The sequence below is a fragment of the Saccostrea cucullata genome, unplaced genomic scaffold, assembly GCF_032062105.1.
Source record: "Saccostrea cucullata isolate Sc308-1 unplaced genomic scaffold, CSIRO_AGI_Scuc_v1 ctg282, whole genome shotgun sequence".
Classification (NCBI taxonomy): Eukaryota; Metazoa; Mollusca; class Bivalvia; order Ostreida; family Ostreidae; genus Saccostrea; species Saccostrea cuccullata.
Genome location: NW_026933043.1, coordinates 410,768 through 431,340, shown reverse-complemented (window position 1 = coordinate 431,340; position 20,573 = coordinate 410,768). Strand labels below are relative to the sequence as shown.

Genomic DNA, 20,573 nt, shown 5'->3' with positions numbered 1-20,573 from the left:
TTTCAAATGTTTATTTGTCAAATTTGTGGTCATGGATATTTCTCTAGGATACGGTTTGTATAACTCTTTTTTAGACGTTAAACAGAATATCAGTATAGTTCTGCTTGCTTGTTTCATTTATTCTTAAACATTTGGTTCCGGACCAGGAAGTGTATTTCTCAGGAGAACGACATTCAAAGGGCTGGGGGAAACAGAATACTGATCAGCGTTCTTTTTTTTCTTCTCAAAATGCAGATATAAATATTTAATAATAAAATACTTTTGAAAACTCATTAAAAATAATATGTATCAATAAGAATAATGTTACATAAAAAAAAAAACTGTTGTGAATTTAATGGAATAAGGACTGTAAAATTACAAGTTTACTACAGCCATATTTATTAATTAGTCCCCAACCGACGAAACCATTAATTTATTTTCTTACATCAAACAAAATAGCAGATCAAGTTTGCATTTCGTTCCGCTTTTATGACCTCTGACGAGATCACGACCTTTCAAAATTTCAGGATTTTCAGCAATTATTTTCTAAACGCTTGAATATGGAACGCCATGGCTGTCTTTGGTGAGTGTTCTACTATATGCTGTACATAGGTCTATTAACTATATACTTTGGACCTTCATGTATTAATATTTTCTGTGGATTCATAATTATTTGATGTGTGTTCATAATAATGTACTATGGTTTCATTTTTTATAACTTGTGGTTTTATAATTATTTGCTGTTAATTATAAATGTCCCTGATATGAAAATATGATATTTTATGCAAATTATCTGCACATGAATTCCACCAAGAAAAAAAAAACTTGACCCCAAATAAAAAAACAACAACAACAACAACAACACCCCCCCCCCCCCCCCCAACTGACGAGCAAATGAAAAAAAAGAAACTTTTTCAAACCTGTCGCCTGAGAATTACAATGTTCGATATTTACTACTAGGATAATTCTACTACGATTTTCTGTTTCATTTCATTGAATAGATAGGCGGGAAAAAGTATTGTGTTTTGAACTTAAACCTCTCCTCAATGCTACGTGCAGTTACTTAATTCAATTTAGACGACAACATGTTTTTGATAATACAATTATGACCTTTACATGTACGTATGCCTAAATAGTAAATACTATCAGAGAAAACTAGTTGGCATATGTTATTATGCAATTAATTATCAATGGTTTATAAAGAAATATTGTAGAATAGTCTTCCATTGAAGTTACCAAAGACATATTGTTTGTGGAAATACTTCGAGTGAGGTGGTGAAGGGTCATGTTCTTAATAAAGTGATAAAAAATCTCAGTGACCTTTTTTAACTTAAAATTGCTATATTATTACTGAATGTTTTTATAAAATTGGGTATTGCTTTTGAAAGAATGGACATGCAAGAGAAAGCTAAATTTCAAATGCATAATAATATAATTTACATATGTATTAAAACAAATGATAACTTGCTGTTCTTGGGAATTCGAAGATATTTCAAAAAAAAAAAAGATTTTCCTACATTTTCTCATGTTAAAATGTGTATTTTTGTGGTGGTCTCCTCTTTTAAATGACAATGATTTGAATAAATTTGAAACTACAATACTTGGATATTTAAATGACTAAGCTCGGCTGTTCTTGAGATGAAAATCGTATGCGGAATCAATTTTGATGCATCAAATGCGCATTTCGACACATTATGTCTCTTCAATGATGCTCATGCCGAAACGTTGGAAATCCGAAATATTCAAATCAAAAATGTAAAACATTGAAGAGCGGAATATTGAAACTAAATACGTCAAAGAGTAATTAAGACCTATCAGGTGAGCATGATGGATATCTAAATTATACATGTACCACAGCAATTAAATATATTTCCGTATTGGGCTGTAATATTTATTTATATCAGCAATAAAATGATATGAATTAGTCAAAATAATAAAATAAATTGATATTTTTCACACTACGAAATGGTATCAAAAGTTGTAATATTATGATAGAAAGCTAGTTTTGACAAATGTTGAAATTTCCTTTCCCTTTGAATGTTAGAAAAACTGTACCCCTAAATTATAGTCTGTTGTAAGATAATAGGAGTTTATAGAAGGATATGGAGATAACGAACAGTATTTAGTCTCAAAGTCCATAAAACAATACAAAATAAGAGCAGAGCAAACACGGACCCCAGAAACATCAGAGGTGGGATCAGGTGCCATGGAGAAGTGAGCATCCCCTGCCGACTGGTCACACCCGCCGTGTGCTCCTTGTCATGATCAGGAAATAACGGAAAAAAATCCGTCGTCAATTCAGTGTATAGAGTATACATGTAGATAATGTGAGGCCAATGAAAAGGTAAACAGAATAGAGTTTAGATGACAAAATCCTTCTTCATGCTCCTCATATCTCACATTGTCTATCCAATCTCTGCCATTAATAGAAAAAAAAATCACATGATAATTAAAACCTGTCAAAAAGTAAATAATTCATTTAACTCCTCTCTACGGGGGTTACTCAGTATATGTCTACATGTAATAAACTAGGACTTTATTTCAACTGATATTCCAGTATATTCTTTTTAATTAAAAAAATGCATGTTCATATAGAAATCTTTTGTAAATTGAGGAAAATGTTCAAATATTGTCATTCATCAAAGCTGACCGATTTGCAGTCGATATATCAAAATTAGATAAAACCCACCCCTTCGACAATTTAAATAAGGATTTTATTCAAGTCCGTCAAATATATTTCTGTACCAAGCACGCTTTAAAGGACATTGTTAGCTTAAAAAAACTAACCTAAAAATAAAATCGATATTCATGAATGCACATGAATAATAATTGATAACTGGAGAAAGAAGCTTTCAAGATGTGTCTTTTTTTCATATGTTTATTTATCCAATTTGTGGCCGTGGGTATTTCTTTAGGATACGGTTTGTATCAATCACTTTTCATCATAGAATATCAGTACCCAAACAAAAACTTTTCTTAACAAATCATGCCAAAATCACATACAAACCATATCAAACTCACAAATTCATGATTTTGAACTATGATTTAGACATGATCCATTAAATGGATCATACTGAAATCATAGATGACAAATAAGGAAGTATGATCCTGATGTGGTTTGTTTCTGGGGAATGAGTCTGCTGTGATTTTCTTGCGATTCTGACATGTGCCGTTAACTTAGAAAACAAAGAAACATGAGTTTGAAATGATTCGTTAACTTTAACTGCTAAAAGTTTGTGATTTTGATATGGTTTCTTAACTTAGTCTTTAAACTCCATACGAGTTACGCATGATCTGTTAACTTCTCTGTTGAGAATCATGAGTTTTATATGATTTGTTAACTTTGTCAGAATTGGTTGTATGATCCTGATATGTTTGTTAACTTTGTCATCTATGATAGGTGAAAATGCAATGGAGAATCAAACAACATGCATACATCAATAAAATTCTTATTTAAAAGAGAACAGGAAAATTAAGTTTTAATAATTAAAATGCACACAGCATGTACAGGTATAGTTACAAAGACAATATTTTTTTTGAAGTTGAATGAAATGACAAACAAATTTAATACAAAAATTCATATTAAAATTAGCACACATGCATTTTGTTTAAATAACACAGCTAGGATTTTATAATTAAAACTCTTTCTCTTCATGTAATATTTGTGATCCACTCCCAATCTAACTTTGAGGCATTAGATTAGGATTGGCTCACCGGTCAGTTTCAGAGTCATAGTAACCTTGTTATGCAATTCTCCTGCTGGGCAGCACGCTGTAGTACAGTGGTTTGCAGCTGATCTAGGTCAGAATTTGAATTCTGATAAACAAGATGTGCGCGTTTTCTTGTTGCCGATTTAAAAGAAAAGCCTTTGCATCATATAAGCAATAAAAATTAGGTCTGGACTATTAACTTCATACTCGGTGAGTATAGTTCATTAATTGTTTTATTGACCTTTTTTAATATCTATAGTTTCTACCAGCAAGTGCATGATTTATTTTCTCTCTGTAAATGTGTAGAAGAGACATAGCAAAGCTTTACATGGATTTGAATTGAAAACTAAATTTAAGCATCAAATTGACCTCGTTGATTCAAATATTTGTTGTACATGTACATGTTAATCGTTATATAAAATGTTTAATTATAAAAATGAAATTCTTTTACAGCTACCGACATTTCCATCTTCATGATTAACATCTGAGTTGCATTCAAATTACCAAATTCAAAAGACCCGCCTTTGGTGAAGACAAAATTTTTGTACGTAAATAATATTACATTTCAACAATAGTATTCTTTTGGTGATTTATCTAATTCTTTTCACTAATGCAATGGGGAAAGTACTTAAATATTTCATATTTTCATGATCTAAAGATAATGTTATGTTGATCGATGAATAAATACCACTTTCTCTACGTTTCTTTTCAGGGTGCTTATATACACATATAAAGAGACTATATCAGAGGATAGACTACTTCATTTGGAGCCCTCTCGGTGTTTGTGATTCTGAATAAAAGATCCACCACTCTGCTGATTCTGTAGTGAACAAATGTTGTAATTATATGCTTTTGCAGAATCATAAATAAGCAGTGATATCAGAGAGTTCCGGTTTATTTTTTAAGAAGAATGGATTTCTGTGATTCTGTTCTTATAAAATTCAGTGAATAGTTTGGATAATGTTTTATATTTAAATCTTCATCTTATTAACGGAGATCATTTGTTGGGACTATATTTATATGACGTCATGGTTCATGTGACATATGTGTATAATATTTTTCTTAATTTTTGGTAACTGAAATTATTTATCAAATATTAAAGAGAACTTTATTGCAAATATCAAAGTGTTTATAGTTAAATTGTATAAGAAGTAGAATTTTCTTATGAGTTGTTCAATTTAACAGATCATACCAGGATCATGATTTTGATACGAGTTGTTAGCTACAACAGATCATACCAGGATCATGGTTTTAATGCGAGTTGTGAGCTACTACAGATCATACCAGGATCATGGTTTTAATACGAGTTGTTAGCTACAACAGATCATACCAGGATCATGGTTTTAATACGAGTTGTTAGCTACAACAGATCATACCAGGATCATGGTTTTAATACGAGTTGTTAGCTACAACAGATCATTCCAGGATCATGGTTTTAATATGAGTTATTAGCTCTACAACAGATCATACCAGGATCATGGTTTTCTTGCTAGTTGTTTAGTTTGACAGATCATCTCAGAACCATGATCCATTAGCTCATTTGCATGTGAAATTTTCCTATACCGAAATCATATCAAAACCATGATTTACACATGAGTTGTTAGCATGATCCGATAGGCTGTTTTTTCTGTTTGGGTAGTTCTGCTTGTTTGTTTCATTTATTCTTAATCATTTGGTTACGGACCAGGAAGTGGTTTTCATGAGAACGACATTCAAAGGGCTGGAAAAACAGAAAACTGATCAGCGTTCTGTTTTTTTTTTTTTCAAAATTCAGATATAAATATTTAATAATAAAATACTTTTGAAACTCGTTGAAAATAATATGTATCAATTAGAATAATGTTACATAAAAAAACTGTTGTGAAAAACAACATTGTTTTTAATGGAATAAGGTCTGTAAAATTACAAGTTTACTACAGCCATATTTATTAATTAGTCCCCAACCGACAAAACCATTAATTTATTTTCTTACATCAAACAAGATAGCAGATCAAGTTTGCGTTTCGTTAATTCCGTTTTAATGACTTTTGACGAAATTTCGACCTTTCAAAATTTCAGGATTTTCAGCAATTATTTTCTAAACGCCTGAATATGGAAATTTCTCAAGGTTGATTAGAAAAGTATTTGAAGGTATAAATTTACACGTTATATGGGGGGGGGGGGTCAGTACGATTGTTGAAAAAAAAAATTCTGCATGATCCGTTTTTGATTATACCGCAAGAACAGGGGGAGGGACAGCCTTCAATAGTATAAAGATATGTGTGCAAATACCTGATGCTACGTGTTTACGAATAAAAGTGATTGGATTGGAATGGATGAAAAAATAAATGTGAAACAATGTGGAACCGTAAAGCTTTAAAGGAGTGTTTTAAATATAGAACTGTAAAGCCTTAAAGGATTGTTTAAAATATAGAACTGTAAAGTCGAAAAAGAGTGTTTTAAATAAAGAAATGTAAAGCGTTAAAGGAGTGTTTTAAATATAGAACTGTAAAGCCTTAAAAGAGTGTTTTAAATATATGGAAATGTAAAGTCTTAAAGGAGTGTTTTTAATATGGAACAGTAAAGCCTTAAAAGAGTGTTTTAAATATAGAACTGTAAAGCCAAAAAGGAGTGTTTAAAATATGGAACTGTAAAGCCTTAAAGGAGTGTTTTAAATATAGAACTGTAGAGCCTTAAAGAAATGTTTTTAATTTGGAACAGTAAAGCCAAAAAGGAGTGTTTAAAATATGGAAATGTAAAGCCAAAAAGGGTAATACTATACAATAATGGACTCGGACTCTTTTGGTGTTGAATATGATTTTTCATTCACCAGAAAAATATTCATATTGACCGAGGCGAATTCAACACCAAAAGAGTCCATACTTGTTTTATTATATATTATATATATTGTTTTATTATAGAGTGTGAATAAACAAGACATAATCGAAGGCTGCAGGACGACACCATTTGGCATTTCATTTGCAAACATCCGTCGTTGAAAAAAATGTCCACTTTACAGTTTGTCACCTCCGTGTTTTCCTCCCCGATTTTCGCTATGTGTAAGACGTCCAAATGTTTAAAATTAATACTGCAATAGGTTTGTATAATATTTTTCTTGCTCAGATACGTAGCTCGCTGCGACCGTTGCAACCATTGTTTACAACGTTGCTATATGTGTTGATTGTGACGTCACAATGCAGCTGCACGCGCAATGACCCTCCGGTGAATACGGCCTCAAATCCAGTGAATATTTAAGAAATAAGGTGCCAACCCGTTTTACATCCCAATAAAACTCAAAAATGATACCTTATTACTTATCTTTACATTTGTGACTTATTCATACTGTAAATTTGCCTGATTGTGACTTTTAACGTGTGAAATGCATTATTTTTCAAACCCAACGGCATGTATATGTATATAATTCCAACCTTAATTTTATTTATCGATTCCTTGTGTTTTGATTGGACGAGAACAAATTCAAGAAAAAGTTTACACATCGATGAATTTTTCAACCAGAACTACTTTCTTGACTGTTGTAAAACAATGAAAACAGATCTTTCTAGTTCGTTATTACAAGAAACTTATAATAAAAAATGAATGAATTAATTAATGAATGAAAAGGAGATAAACAGGACTGACAGACGGGAATATTATATTTATGTCACTGTCGGATCACGAGTGTGAATTTTTGAAATCGCTGATCATGCTGTCATTTTTTCGACGTTCCATATCAACGCAGTTGGTATCGTAATGTGATGTGATAAAAGAAACGTACCTCAGAATCTTGCCTTTTCACCATCAAATTCATATATTTAGCCTACATCCTACAGATCCCATATTCTCTCTAAATCTTTGAACGAACCAGAGCAATTCGAGGACGTCGTCGATCTTCAACTTTCGTCATGACGTCAACATGGCCATGGTCAAGGACGAATTAATTATTGATCGTTTTGACAAATAAAGTTGGATTTTATCTATATTCATCTTGTATACGTTTCTTTGCGGCATAATGTATTCCTACGCCGTACAAAATAACGGATTGTATGGCGGCCTCAAAGAGAAATAATTTTAATAATTAAAAAAATTCGTAATTTTCGCACTTTTATTCAGTTTGTGAGTAAAAAGGCAGAGTTTACACATCGATCAATTCTGAAAAAAGAACGTTTAATCCTACAGTAATCCACTGAACGCGCGTTGACCCTTGATGACGTCACTGAGAAATTATGTCGAACGTTTTTCCATACGAACATCTATGACCTCTTGACCCCGTACCTGTATTTATACAGTTATAAAAACGCTTGCTTTCAGTCGTGTTATATAAAGGAAAACATTTGCAAATGTAAATATGTAGTGTTATGAACGGTTTGCATTTGTATAGATTATATAGGGAATATAAATAGACTATATAATTAAGCATATTATTATGAATACCATATAAAGAATAGACACACAGCATATTATATTTGACACAGAGCATATAATAATAAACCCACATCATAGAAATATAACCCCAATTCATAAAGCAATGAAGCCACTGCACTATGCACCACAGTATAAACTATAATTATTATATTACAGCATATAATAATGGAACCACAGCATATAATAAAAACCACAGCATATAATAAAAACCAACCACAACTAATAAAAGAAAAACAGCATATAATAATAAAACCACATCATATAATAAAAGAACTACATTATATAATAAAAAACATAGCATATAATGATTGAAGCACGGCATATAATTAAAAAAGCCCACATCATATGATAAAAGAATCACAACATTAAATGATAATACAACCACAACATATAATGATAGAAGGACAGCGTATAATAATACAACCACAGCACATAATGATAGAACCACAACATATAATGATAGAACCACAGCATATAATAAAAGAAGCACGACATATAATCATATAGAACCACACCAAATTATTATAGAACCACAAAATATAATAATACATGTATAACTTACCACAACATATAATGATATAATCAAAGCTGATGATTATGACCCAGAGTATATAATTATAGAACCACAGCATATAGTAATAGAACCACAGCATATAATAAAATCCTATAACATAAGGCAGTCATGTCATATTATACCTGTAGATATCGAGCTGTTTTTTGGTATATTACTATATATATTTTAGTTATAGATGAAATTTGAATTTCGTCCCGCTTCATTGATTTTTAAAGGAATTATGACGTTTTCAGTTTTTAACGGGAACCAGATTACACTAGTCAGTATATTTATTCTGCAAAACTCTCAGAATGCCTGTTAGTCCCCTACCGGAAAAACCGGAGAGGACTCTATGTTTCCTTTGGGTCTGACCGTCTGTCCGTCTAGCTGCCCCTCTGTCTGTCAGTGTGTCCTATTCGGTTTTCCGCACTTTTTTTCTAAACGCATGCAGATACTGATCTGCTGCTGATTTTTAGCATGTGAGTGAATCTTGATGAGTTTATATTTCGGTCTGCTTCAGTGATTCATGAAGTTTCCACGACCTTTCAATTTGATGTTTTGGAGGTCCGTGTTTGCCCCGCTCCTTTTTTTATGCTTCAAAGCTAGGAAAATAATTGCAGATATTCAGACTTTTGAGCTCGATTGCTGTATTTCATCATGTATCAAATCTTTTTGTATGTGTATATTTTCAGATGATATATCGGCATATAAACCAACAGGACAAAGGACATACTTGGGTAAAAAGGGTTCTCCTCAGAAAGCTGTAGATAGATCTTTATCCACATGTTCCACCAAACATTTCACTATACCGGAATGGTGGTATGTGGATCTCGGAAAAGTAAAAAGTATTTACGACATACAGATTTACTTCAGGCTATATAGAGCCTTTGCTATTGGTAAGTAACAATTAAACGCACACATTCATTCAGTATTATAGTAAAAAAAAATACGTTTGCCATAGCCATTTCAACTCTTTGAAAACCACGAACATGACACTTGTAAAAACAATTTTTTCTGTATCTCTATAAAAAGTGAACAGATTTTGGAGAAGGAAAGCTACATGTATTATTTCAAGTTCTTTTGCTGACAGAAGTTTCCTATGTATAATCAGGTGTCATTTTTATTCTCAGGTGTCGTAGGACTTTTAACGACGTTCGATCCTGATATTTAAAGTCTTAAACTTTTTTTGCCAAGTGTATTTTTAGTTTCTACATACATAGCTTAATTAAAATTCAAATCAAAAAATGGGGTCAATACGCTTCTTTTGGCGCTACAGTACATTTAATATGACCTTTCTGCACTGAAATTTGTGTCTTAATTAAAAATTAAACTTTTGAGGTTTTCCTTCCAATATTTTTATCCAATTAAAGCATGAAACAAAATGAACTCTAAGTTTGTTTATAAAAAAGACACTTAAAAATTGTGACTAAGAAAAAGTTTCAAATTGCTTCGCATAATCAATTATTTGACCTTTCTGCACTGATAAAAAGTGATTTTTCTGGCATTGAAAATTTAATAAGCAAGAAAATTATTTTAAAGTCTTAAACTTTTTCTGATCTTAAGCAAAAAGGTCAAATTTATCTTGAATATTTAGAAAAGAACATCAAAAGTGGGGGTATATGATGTAAATTCTTAGATATTACGAAAAAACTGTCAATTTTACGTTAAAATTGGCTCAATTTTTTCCCAGATTTTCTGAATATATTTACCATATTTGTCACACTTTGTTGATAGAATTCATAAGAAATGATTAAATAGACATTTCAGAACCAGCATAACACATTTCACTGCAAAATACAGTTTTGTGTACAACCAGGATGGAAAAATAGGAATTTAAAATTAACAGTACTGTTATAGTTCAAAATGGAAAAAACTGATCATTTTCGTCTAAAAAACCTTCCGCCACAAAATATAGTCCCTAGCTGAATTCTACTTGACTGGAATTTACTCGCGGTTTTTTCATTGAATATAGTTAAATTTGCACTGTAGAATTCAAATTTAATGTTAGAACTTATAAATGATGCAAAATTTTATAAATAAAGGACCTGACCAAAATACGCTCAAAATCTCAGGATCGAACGTCCTTAATTCAATATCTTCTAATTATAACACATCGTTGAAGGTGAAAATAACGAACAGTGATGTATCTTATGAATCGAACTAAAAAAAACCAAAGCTAGCAAAATCTTGCATTATCGGACTTAGAGCACTCTATTCGCACAGAATCAGTTGAGCATTATAAATATGATAACACCTATGTAGATTACAAACTTGCTACATGAAAAAGAACCTGATGATGGAAAAGCTGAAGTCATTCCTGTTTTCAGCCAGTGAAGTTGGGAGTTGAACTTTATTGTCTTCAATCTGTTAAACATCAAAATATGATAAAAGAGTGTTAGACTATACAATGAGTCAGTGTTTATACTTTTTTCGAGTTCACTCGGTGTGTGTCAAAAAACCTTTTGAGTTAATGATGAATAAAAAAGATTACTTGTTTTGTTAATTCATAAAACATCTTTTTTTCATATATCTAAATGTTGAATTTAAGCCATATACAATTGTGTCTCCTATATCATACCTAATTTCTAAAAAAGTAAATTCAGATCTGCTTAATTAAAAAAATAAAATATAGTACCTTATCTATTAATAAAGGCACGATTTCTACTCTTTGGAATTCAAAATAAATGTAACGGTAGTAATCTGTGTTAAATGTATGAAGTCTTCTTATGTTATATAGACTTGGTAGAGGGACAGCAGCGTGTATATGGATACGAACTCTTCATTTCTAACAGCACTGATATCAGTTTGTTACACGAGGCTTATCAATGTTACAACCAAACAAGGCCGGAAGAAATCGTACCTGATGTAACTCATATATGTGTTTCGTTTGGTCGATACGTGATTTTCTACAACAAAAGACTCCGTGGCGAAAATTATCCATATTTTCATTCAGGACCGTACATACAGCTATGTGAAGTAATTGTGCAAGGTAATGTCATATCTCTCTAACAGATCCTTCTTGAAATAGACAACTATAAGTTTTTAATTTATTAAAATCGTTAAAAAAAGGCAGGTAAAAAACGAGACATTTTGCAAATGTTTCAAAGGTTGTGAAGAGGATGGTGTTTACGGAAATAACTGCAATAAAACCTGTCCTACTAATTGTCAAGAGAGAAGATGTTACATAACTAATGGAACTTGTGATGGATGTAAAGACGGTTGGACTGGGGAAAAGTGTCTTTTTGGTAAGATATTTTACATGTATATTTGGCATTCTAAGTTATTATTGTCTATTTTTTCTATCCATGCTTCTTTTTACATTTTACTTTCCAATTGGTACTTCTTAAACTCATCTGCCGGGCAATACAATGACCTTGTCAGCAAATACAATTCATCTTTGAGTCAAATGCTGCCTGACGTTTTTCAAACTATTTCTTAGTCCATTTTTTATACACTGAACTGACCACGCATTTTCCGTTATTTCCCGATCTTGACAAGGAACACACGGCGGGTGTGACAGTGTCAGCAGGGGATGCTCACTCCTCCATGGCACCTGATCCCAACTCCGATGCTTTGGAGGTCTGTGTTTGTTCTGCTCCTATTTTGTATTGTTTAAAGGAATTTTGACCTTAAATAATGTTCATTATCTCCATATGTTTGATCAAATCAGTCTCCTTAAGTTAACACACCTCTGCAATGGATCGCATTCAAGAGACCAAGTGAACGACCATAAAACACATATTGGAAACGTTAATTTGGAACATGATACTGATGAAATTATCAACTATTTGTATCATTGCATATACCCGTATATTTAGTAATTCAGATTGAATTTAATATATACTGTGTACAAATTAAAAAAAATTGCATTTTATTTCTCATTCGTCAGTCGCCCGCGTGGCGCAGTGGTTTCACCGTGTCAGCCCTAGAGTCGCAAAATAAGTAGGATATGGAGATAACGAACAGTATTCAAGATCAAAGTCCATAAAACAATACAAAATAGCAGCAGAGCAAACATGGACCTCCGAAACATCAGAGGTGTGATCAAGTGCCATGAAGGAGTGAGCATCCCCTGCTGACACTTGTTCTCTTTGTCATGATCAGGTAATAACGGAAAAATCCGTTGTCAATTCGGTGCATAAATAATGGACTAACAATTAGTATGAAAAACGTCAGTCAGCATTTGACTCAATGATAAATTGTATTTGCTGACAAGGCCATTGTATCGACCATAGAACTAACGAAACGATGACTTTAAAAGAGTCTGCTGATATTCTTGTTTCATCAACTTGCTTGTCAATAATTTACCTCGGTTAAGAAATTGTTCATACGTAGAGCATGCTCTTGCGTATCGAATCAGATGAGATATATATACTTCATTATGCAGGTGATGAAGGTATATTGCTGCTTAAGTAAGGGAAGTTGACGATAGAAAAGTTAAAGTAATCACGTTTATCATATAGCTTTGTTGTTAGATTCCCATTAACGTCTTTTCAAGTAAAATATCCAAGTATGAAACAGATGTGTCAGACTCTGTGGTATCTTTTATCTCAAGCTCATAGGATATATCGTATCGACGTACGAATGGAAATTACCATTGTTAATTGACAATACGTCGTCGATATATCTAAAAGTCGAGTTGAAGGCTACAGCAAGTGTTTTCTTCTTTTCACGCATAAGATTTTGCACAAATTCTGCTTCATATGAATATAAAAATAGGTCTGTTAATAACGAACGCAGTTGGTACCCATGGGAATTCCAATAGATTGTTGGAATACCTGGTCTCCAAAAACCAAATGGATATTGTCAATCAGAAACTCATTCATCTCTTTGATGTCAACTTATTAGTACTTGTGTGTGCAATCAGAATGTGTTTTAACAAAATAATTTTGCAAATGACCAATGACCAGATAAGTAAATTTACGAGTTCCATTTTTATTAAAAAAAGCAGTTCGAATTTCACTGTGGGCCGTAGAGACAGGTCCTCCGGATGAGACCGTATAAATCGAGGTTCCTTGTCGCAGTAGTTTTTGACAATAAAAAGACTCCTCACTGCTCAATGGCCGTAAGTGCCTAATATCGGACAGAATTTGCAGCTCTCCACAACTGGTGGTGTCTCAATATAATTGAAATAAATATTCTCGATAGGGACAACATTCAATCAATAAATATCATTCATTTTTTCACAAGCTGTAATTAAATACAGAAATATTTTAGCAATGTTTTCCGTTAAAGCCTTTTTAAGCCTGTCCAGCTGGAAAATATGGAGCCGAATGCAAGAATTCATGTACAGACCATTGTGGAAATAATACTTCTTGTAATCACGTGACTGGTCAGTGTGAGGGCTGTTTATCTGGATGGATGGGATATGATTGCAATGAAAGTAAGATGTGTGTTAAGAATATCCTTGAGTTAATTTGACACAAAGATAAGAATTTTTCATTATACCAGACGATGAGAGTTTGATGATAATATTTTAAGTTCATAAGCATTAAACTAAGAACACTAAATCACTGCACATTTTAAATTGATTGTCAATAAAAATGAACTTATATTATGTACAGGAAAAGGTAAATCATGTAATTTTCTAATAAATGTATCTATAACCATATATGAACATATTTTCACAATTAGAAAAAGATCATGTTTATATCGTTTTTGTTATTTTTATATTTTTACAGCCCTTAATTTTAAATGTATAATATACAATGCATAAAACGAGAATCTGTTTTGCATTCAAGCAATTGTAGAAATATTATACTTCTGTGCATAATAAAAAGTTTATATTGTGAAATATGCATTTTGAGGAGTTTCATAGTTTCATGGCATAACAAAGGACCAAACTATGAGCCATTTTAAGTTATAACGTGGAACGTGAACATACATAAGCAATAACTACGTACTAGTTTGCCATTTAGCACAGACTGCTTGTTTTTTTTTTATCCCATATTTAGGGGACCCCCCTTGCACGTATTTAGCAGACCACGAGAAATTATGTAGTGTAAACTGCATTAACAATGACACCTGCTACAATGTCGATGGTTATTGTCCTCGGAGTTGCCGTAATGGATTTCGAGGAAACCGCTGCGATGAACAAGGCATTGATGGTATGTGTGTTATAGTAAGCCGTTTCCGTATGTAATTCACACAAATGTACATCATATGCAGTTAACCATCATCCAAAAAAGAAATTCCTTCATGTCAGAACATTTATTCATCAATTTGTACACGTTCCTCAAAACATTTTTGATATTCTAACAGTACTTTTGAAAGAGGATTTTAAATACGTTGTCCAAAATACAAATATTACGATTTTTTCAGTGTAAATGACAATTAATTATTTCAAACTCAAAAATAGATTTTAAGGGCTCCTGTCAAGACCAAAGAAACAACGTTGCCGGATTAGTAGCGATTTTGGTTATTTCTCTCTTGATCGATGTTGGACTTTTCTTTATAGTGCTTTACTTCATCAGGTATGTTTATTTTTACAAATGAAATCTCAAATTCATATATTTATATCCGCTGAGTAATTTTTGTTTTATTTCTTAAGAAGACATTTCCCTTTACTTTTTGTAGCAATACCGGTATATCCTTATCACTTTCATAAGAGTTATTGTCTTAATAATTCCAATGACTCGATACGCAAGAACATGCTCTTTGTTCGTTTTTCTCAATGAGGCAAGCTATTGATGAAACATGGAAAACAAGATTTGCTTGAAGTTATCATTTTAAAAGTTCTATTGTCGATAATATAGCCTTGTCAGCAAATACAATCTATCGTTGGGTCAAGTGCTGAATAATTAAGGCCATTTTGTACACAACACAATTTCTACAAATTTTCTCGCTTACCCCATTCTTACAAGAAGCACACAGCGAGTGTATAGATTGTAAGGAGATTTTTACTCCTCCATGACACCTGATCCCGCCTCTGCCCGTGATTGCTCTGCACCTGAAATGTATTTTTATTTAGACCTTGAGTATGAGTATTATTCGTTATCATCATATTCATTAACACATTATTGCATAAAAGAAATTTGTTTTGATTTACGCGATTTCTTGTTAAATCATTATATTCACAAGAATGAAAAAAAAAGAAATATACGTCTACTTTAATTTTGAGTGCAACATTTTCATAACTGAGGCCTAACCAAGAAAAGTTTATTATGAAATTACTGCTCATTTTCATTGGCAATTTTTTACTTACTTAGACATACCGTGAATGCATTCTTGAAAAAAATATAAATAGGATATATATCAGTTCTTTTTTTTTTGTTTGGTTTTATATAATTTAAGTCAAAATACGAGTTTATTATATGAAAGTAAAATAAAGAAATTACTCGCTGTAGGAAGAAAGACAACAAGAAAGAAAATGATCAGCCTTCTTACAAGGTCAGCGACAGAGGGCGTTCTCAACAAAGATCAACATCTGGCGGCCATCTTGAAAATCATAAATCATAGGATCTGAATGCCGTACGAACCACAGTTATTTATGTTTTTCAAAATATCTCGCTCAAGGACACAACAACAATGTCTTCATAGCAAAATTAGATTTAATTGGCTAATAAAAGAATATCATATCTAGAAGCCTATGATTTTGTCTGATGCACTCCACTTCTAGTGCTGGGCTTGGCGAAGGAACAGACACTGCCTTTCTTTAAATTCTAAGGTTTAACTTTGACTCGAATATGAATCGAACTTGGTACCTCCTAGTAATAGACAGAGCAACCTTAAAATATATACCGGAAGAGCATTGAGACATTTGCGCTGTTTTAACAGAAACATGTATATACTCGCCGGTTGTAAAGTTGAAGTCATCATGAAATTGGAGCTTAACGTCTGTTATTGCAGTGACTGTTTATTCTCATTAATAGACATGCTTTATGTAAGAAATGCTCGTATGATTGCGTAATCGGACAATGCATAAATAATTCAAAGTAAAATCCAGATATCTTTTTCTGAAATGATTTCAATGAATGCAGCAATTGACGTATTTCCTCTGTAAATAACAATGGGAATGCTATGAGGGCATATACCCCTTTATTGTATTTCTGTTTGAAAATTTGACTACAAAATGAGTATTTTTTAAGGCATTTAGTAAGAAAAACTTGCAGAAAATACTTCATCAATAGTGGTACACAATTCTAGAAACGAGTTTTGAATTTTTTTGTATTAAGGCTATTACGTGTGCAAAAAGGGGAACAAATAACCACGAGATATGAATAATTCTGAATTCGGCTTTAATTGACGAAGCAAATGTCTTTGAAATCAAAAAGCCTAGTAGCTATTTAAACGATAATAATAAGTCAGATGACACACACACACACACACCCACACAAACACACACACAACAACAACAACTGCAGTATCAACAGTCTCGTATCATTTGACAAGTTCTATGGATGATATAGTGAACTTGTCAGCAAGTACAATGTATCATTTAGTGAAATGCAATGCGGACTGACGTTTTTTTTTTATAGTAATTGCTTATATGGATTTCACCGTTGTTTCCCATCATGTCCTTGCCCTATGTGCAAGCGGGCATAACAAGGACTAGGTGAGGTGAGGTTCCCGATCATGACAATGAGCACACGGTGGTTGTGACTGGTCGGCAGGAGAGGCTCACTCCTCCACAGCACCTGATCTATGACGTCCGATGCTTGCTCTGTTCCTGATTTGTATAGTTTAAATTGAGTTTTGGGGCCCTGAATACTGTTTGTTATCTCTACATATCTCATGTTCCCATGTTAAACTTTTTTTATATCTTTGTGACCCCACTGTACTCCTGGGGACCATGGCGAACAAAGTCGAGACTGAAATAATTGCAAAAATATTCAAATGATTTAGGCCTTCTGTTCTTGAGATAGTTTTGATTTTTCATATATACATATTATACAAATATCAATAGTGAAATATTGTTATTTATTTAACAACATACACACTATTAAAAAACATCAAACGTAGAGATTCCATTAAGTTATAATTCTTAGAATCTTTAGAAAAACTGCAATCCAATTTGTAGATGATAATAGTTTATATATAAAGTTAGTAAAGTCTTGTAAACTACTCAGGCTAGTGAATTAGTAAACCGTAAACAGCTGCATAAATACATGTATAATTATATGATTATATTGGTCTATAGTAGGTTTTTTCACCTTAATGATTATAAATTACATAACGTTTGTTTGCTGCCACATATCTTACAGTTTGGTTATGAATACCTGGAAAAGAAATTGTTACATTTGATGTAAACCACTCGGAATAAATCAATAATGCAATTAATCCTTCTCTGAATTTAATACAGTTAAAACATGCTTTTTATTAGGACTTGATTTCAACTGAATAATGCATTTCTTTTTTATAAACAGAAAATGTATCTTCATACGGAAATCTATCATAAATAAAGAGAAAAAATAATTTCTTTATTTCAAAACCCTCATCATTTATGATCCATTTGCAGTCAACAGCATAGACCAAACGCTTATCCCTTTCGACAAGATAACTTAACGATTAATTTTGAGTCAAATAGTTTTTACCATGCAAGAGTTAAAGAACCTTGTTATCTTTAAATACGACCCTAAAAATAAACAGATATTCATGAAAGCACATGAGCAATGCATATGATAACAGTAAAAGAAGCTTTAAAGATGCGTATTCTTTTCAACTGTTTACTTATCCAATTTGTCTGCATGGATATTTCTCTAGGATACGGTTTGTATAACTCATTCTCATACGTAAAAATAGAATACCCCGTTGTTCTGCTCTTTTCGATTTATTTATATTTTAATCAAGCAGATCTGGACCAGGAAGTGTATTTCATGGGAACAACATTAAAAGCGCTGAGTTAAACAGTGCTAGTCAGTGCTGTTTATTTTCAAATTCAAAAATTTATTTTAATTATAGATTACTTTTGAAATTCATTAATAATAATATGCACCATTTAAAAAATGTAATATTTAATGGAAGAAGGGCTGTGAAATTACTTAGTACAATCAAAGTTCCTGCTAATATTATTATTATTATGATTATTTGCCAATTCAGGGTACTTGAAAATACAGACAATTACACAAATCACAAGCATTACATTTTTTAATATATATTAACCGATGGATAAGATATCATTAACAAACGTGAAATGTTATATTCACCACTCATATTTTAATATAAACAATGACTCGGAAACCGTACGATATGTACCGACGATAATTTTAGTTTGAAACAAGATGTGTTTGTGAAACATTATGCCCCCGGCGGCAAAAACAATTTCAAAAAGCTATTTTTAGCAGATAAGTCACAGACAAGGTCACAAGGCCATTGACCTTGATGTCATTTGAAAGAACTTGATTAGTAAAGTATGGATACCAAATATGAAGTCTCTTTCTCTTATGGTTCAAAAGTTATAGCAAAGGTACAAAAAAACTATTTTTACCATACAGGTCACAGTCAAGGTCACAAGGTCATTGACTTTGGTGTCATTTGAAAGAGCTTAATTAGTGGAGTATGCATACTAAACATAAAGTCTCTATCTTTCGTGGTTCAAAATTTATGGAAAGGTTAAAGTTTGCAGATAAAAAGCTACTTTTAGCATATAGATCACGATCAAGGTCACAAGGTCATTAACCTTGGTCATTTGAAAGAGCTCAATTAGTGGAGTATGCATACCAAATACGAAGTCTCTATCTTTCGTGGTTCAAAAGTTATGGCGAAGGTTAAAGTTTGCAGACAAACAAACAAACAAACAGAAAAATAGAGAGACAGGACAAAAACAATATACGCCCCGGATCTATCTATCCGGGCGCATAAAAAAAATGTAGTTATCACTAAGAATTCAGTTCAATTTCTGTATAAACTTTTGTTTTATCTACACCAATTCTGCATTTTTAAATGCGTTTTTGGGCTTCTTCAAGTGGTTTATCTACATTATCTTGAAATTAAAGCAGCAATTAGCCAGCAAAACTGAGAAGCTTACTAGAGAGAACAATATTTGAGCTTTTTTATATCACTGTGTTAACATTTATACACACTTGCATTGTTGACTTACAGTATATTACATAGTTTGTAAAGAATAACCAGTTATAAGCAAATTTTTCAAGATATGAAATGAGGACTGTATAGATTAGTATTTCTTAAATCCATTTTCAAGTTATCATCAGTGCTGGTGCAAAATTTTAAGCAGAAGATTATAGTTCTACCGATATTTTAGAATATTACCAGGTATTTATCTGACATAATAATTGAATTAGCACACTTCTGAACGTTATATTTACATATGTATACATTAATAAAATATCATATTAAATTTCATTTCGCGATGATGTATATCGCTTATAAGTGAAGGGTATTTTTCACAACTTTCTCTGCAATTAGATCAATCACCTTTAAAATTTCATTTTGCACACCAAAGTCCATATTTATCATTCATAGTGGATACAAAGATTTGCATTATCTGCAAACGGAGTTTATGTATCTCAATTTATTCGACACACAAGAGAATGCTCTACGTACGAACAGTTTTCAAAACGAGGTAAATTATTGACAAACAAGTAGATGAAACAAGAATATCAGCAGTCTCGTTTAAAGTCATCATTTCGTAAGTTCTGTGGTCGATACAGTGACCTTGTCAGCAAATACCGTTTATCATTGGGTCAAAAGCTGACTGACGGTTTTCATACTAATTATTAGTTCATTACTTATACACTGAATTGACGACAGATTTTTCCGTTATTTTCCGATCATGACAATGAGCACCCAGAGGGTGTGACCGGGCGGCAGGGGATGCTTACTCCTCCATAACACCTGATCCCACCTGTGATGTTCTGAAAGTCATGTTTACTCTGCTCCAAATTTGTATTGTTTAATGCACTTTTGATCTTGATTACTGTTCGTTATCCCCATATATTTTATTATTGAGTGCCTTTGATATTGTTAAGAAA

General features: G+C 32.3%; 2 protein-coding genes across 8 annotated transcripts in view; both read left to right on the top strand.

The window, feature by feature from the left end:
- Window positions 1-2,830: 2,830 nt before the first annotated feature.
- Window positions 2,831-16,139, top strand: LOC134237087 (cell death abnormality protein 1-like). Its single transcript, XM_062719181.1, has 8 exons — window positions 2,831-2,900; window positions 9,336-9,539; window positions 11,381-11,632; window positions 11,751-11,888; window positions 13,889-14,026; window positions 14,598-14,750; window positions 15,002-15,116; window positions 15,990-16,139. The coding sequence occupies exons 1-8, from the start codon at window positions 2,837-2,839 to the stop codon at window positions 16,099-16,101; spliced, it is 1,176 nt and encodes a 391-aa protein (XP_062575165.1). The 5' UTR covers window positions 2,831-2,836; the 3' UTR covers window positions 16,102-16,139.
- Window positions 16,140-18,230: 2,091 nt separating this feature from the next.
- LOC134237084 (multiple epidermal growth factor-like domains protein 11) overlaps window positions 18,231-20,573 on the top strand; it is a 59,221-nt gene continuing 56,878 nt past the window's right edge. For all 7 annotated transcript variants that reach the window (XM_062719177.1, XM_062719172.1, XM_062719171.1 and 4 more), the window contains exon 1: window positions 18,231-18,351. In XM_062719177.1, coding sequence (XP_062575161.1) covers window positions 18,255-18,351 — 97 coding nt within the window. In that variant the 5' untranslated portion in view covers window positions 18,231-18,254. The remainder of the gene's footprint in view (window positions 18,352-20,573) is intronic.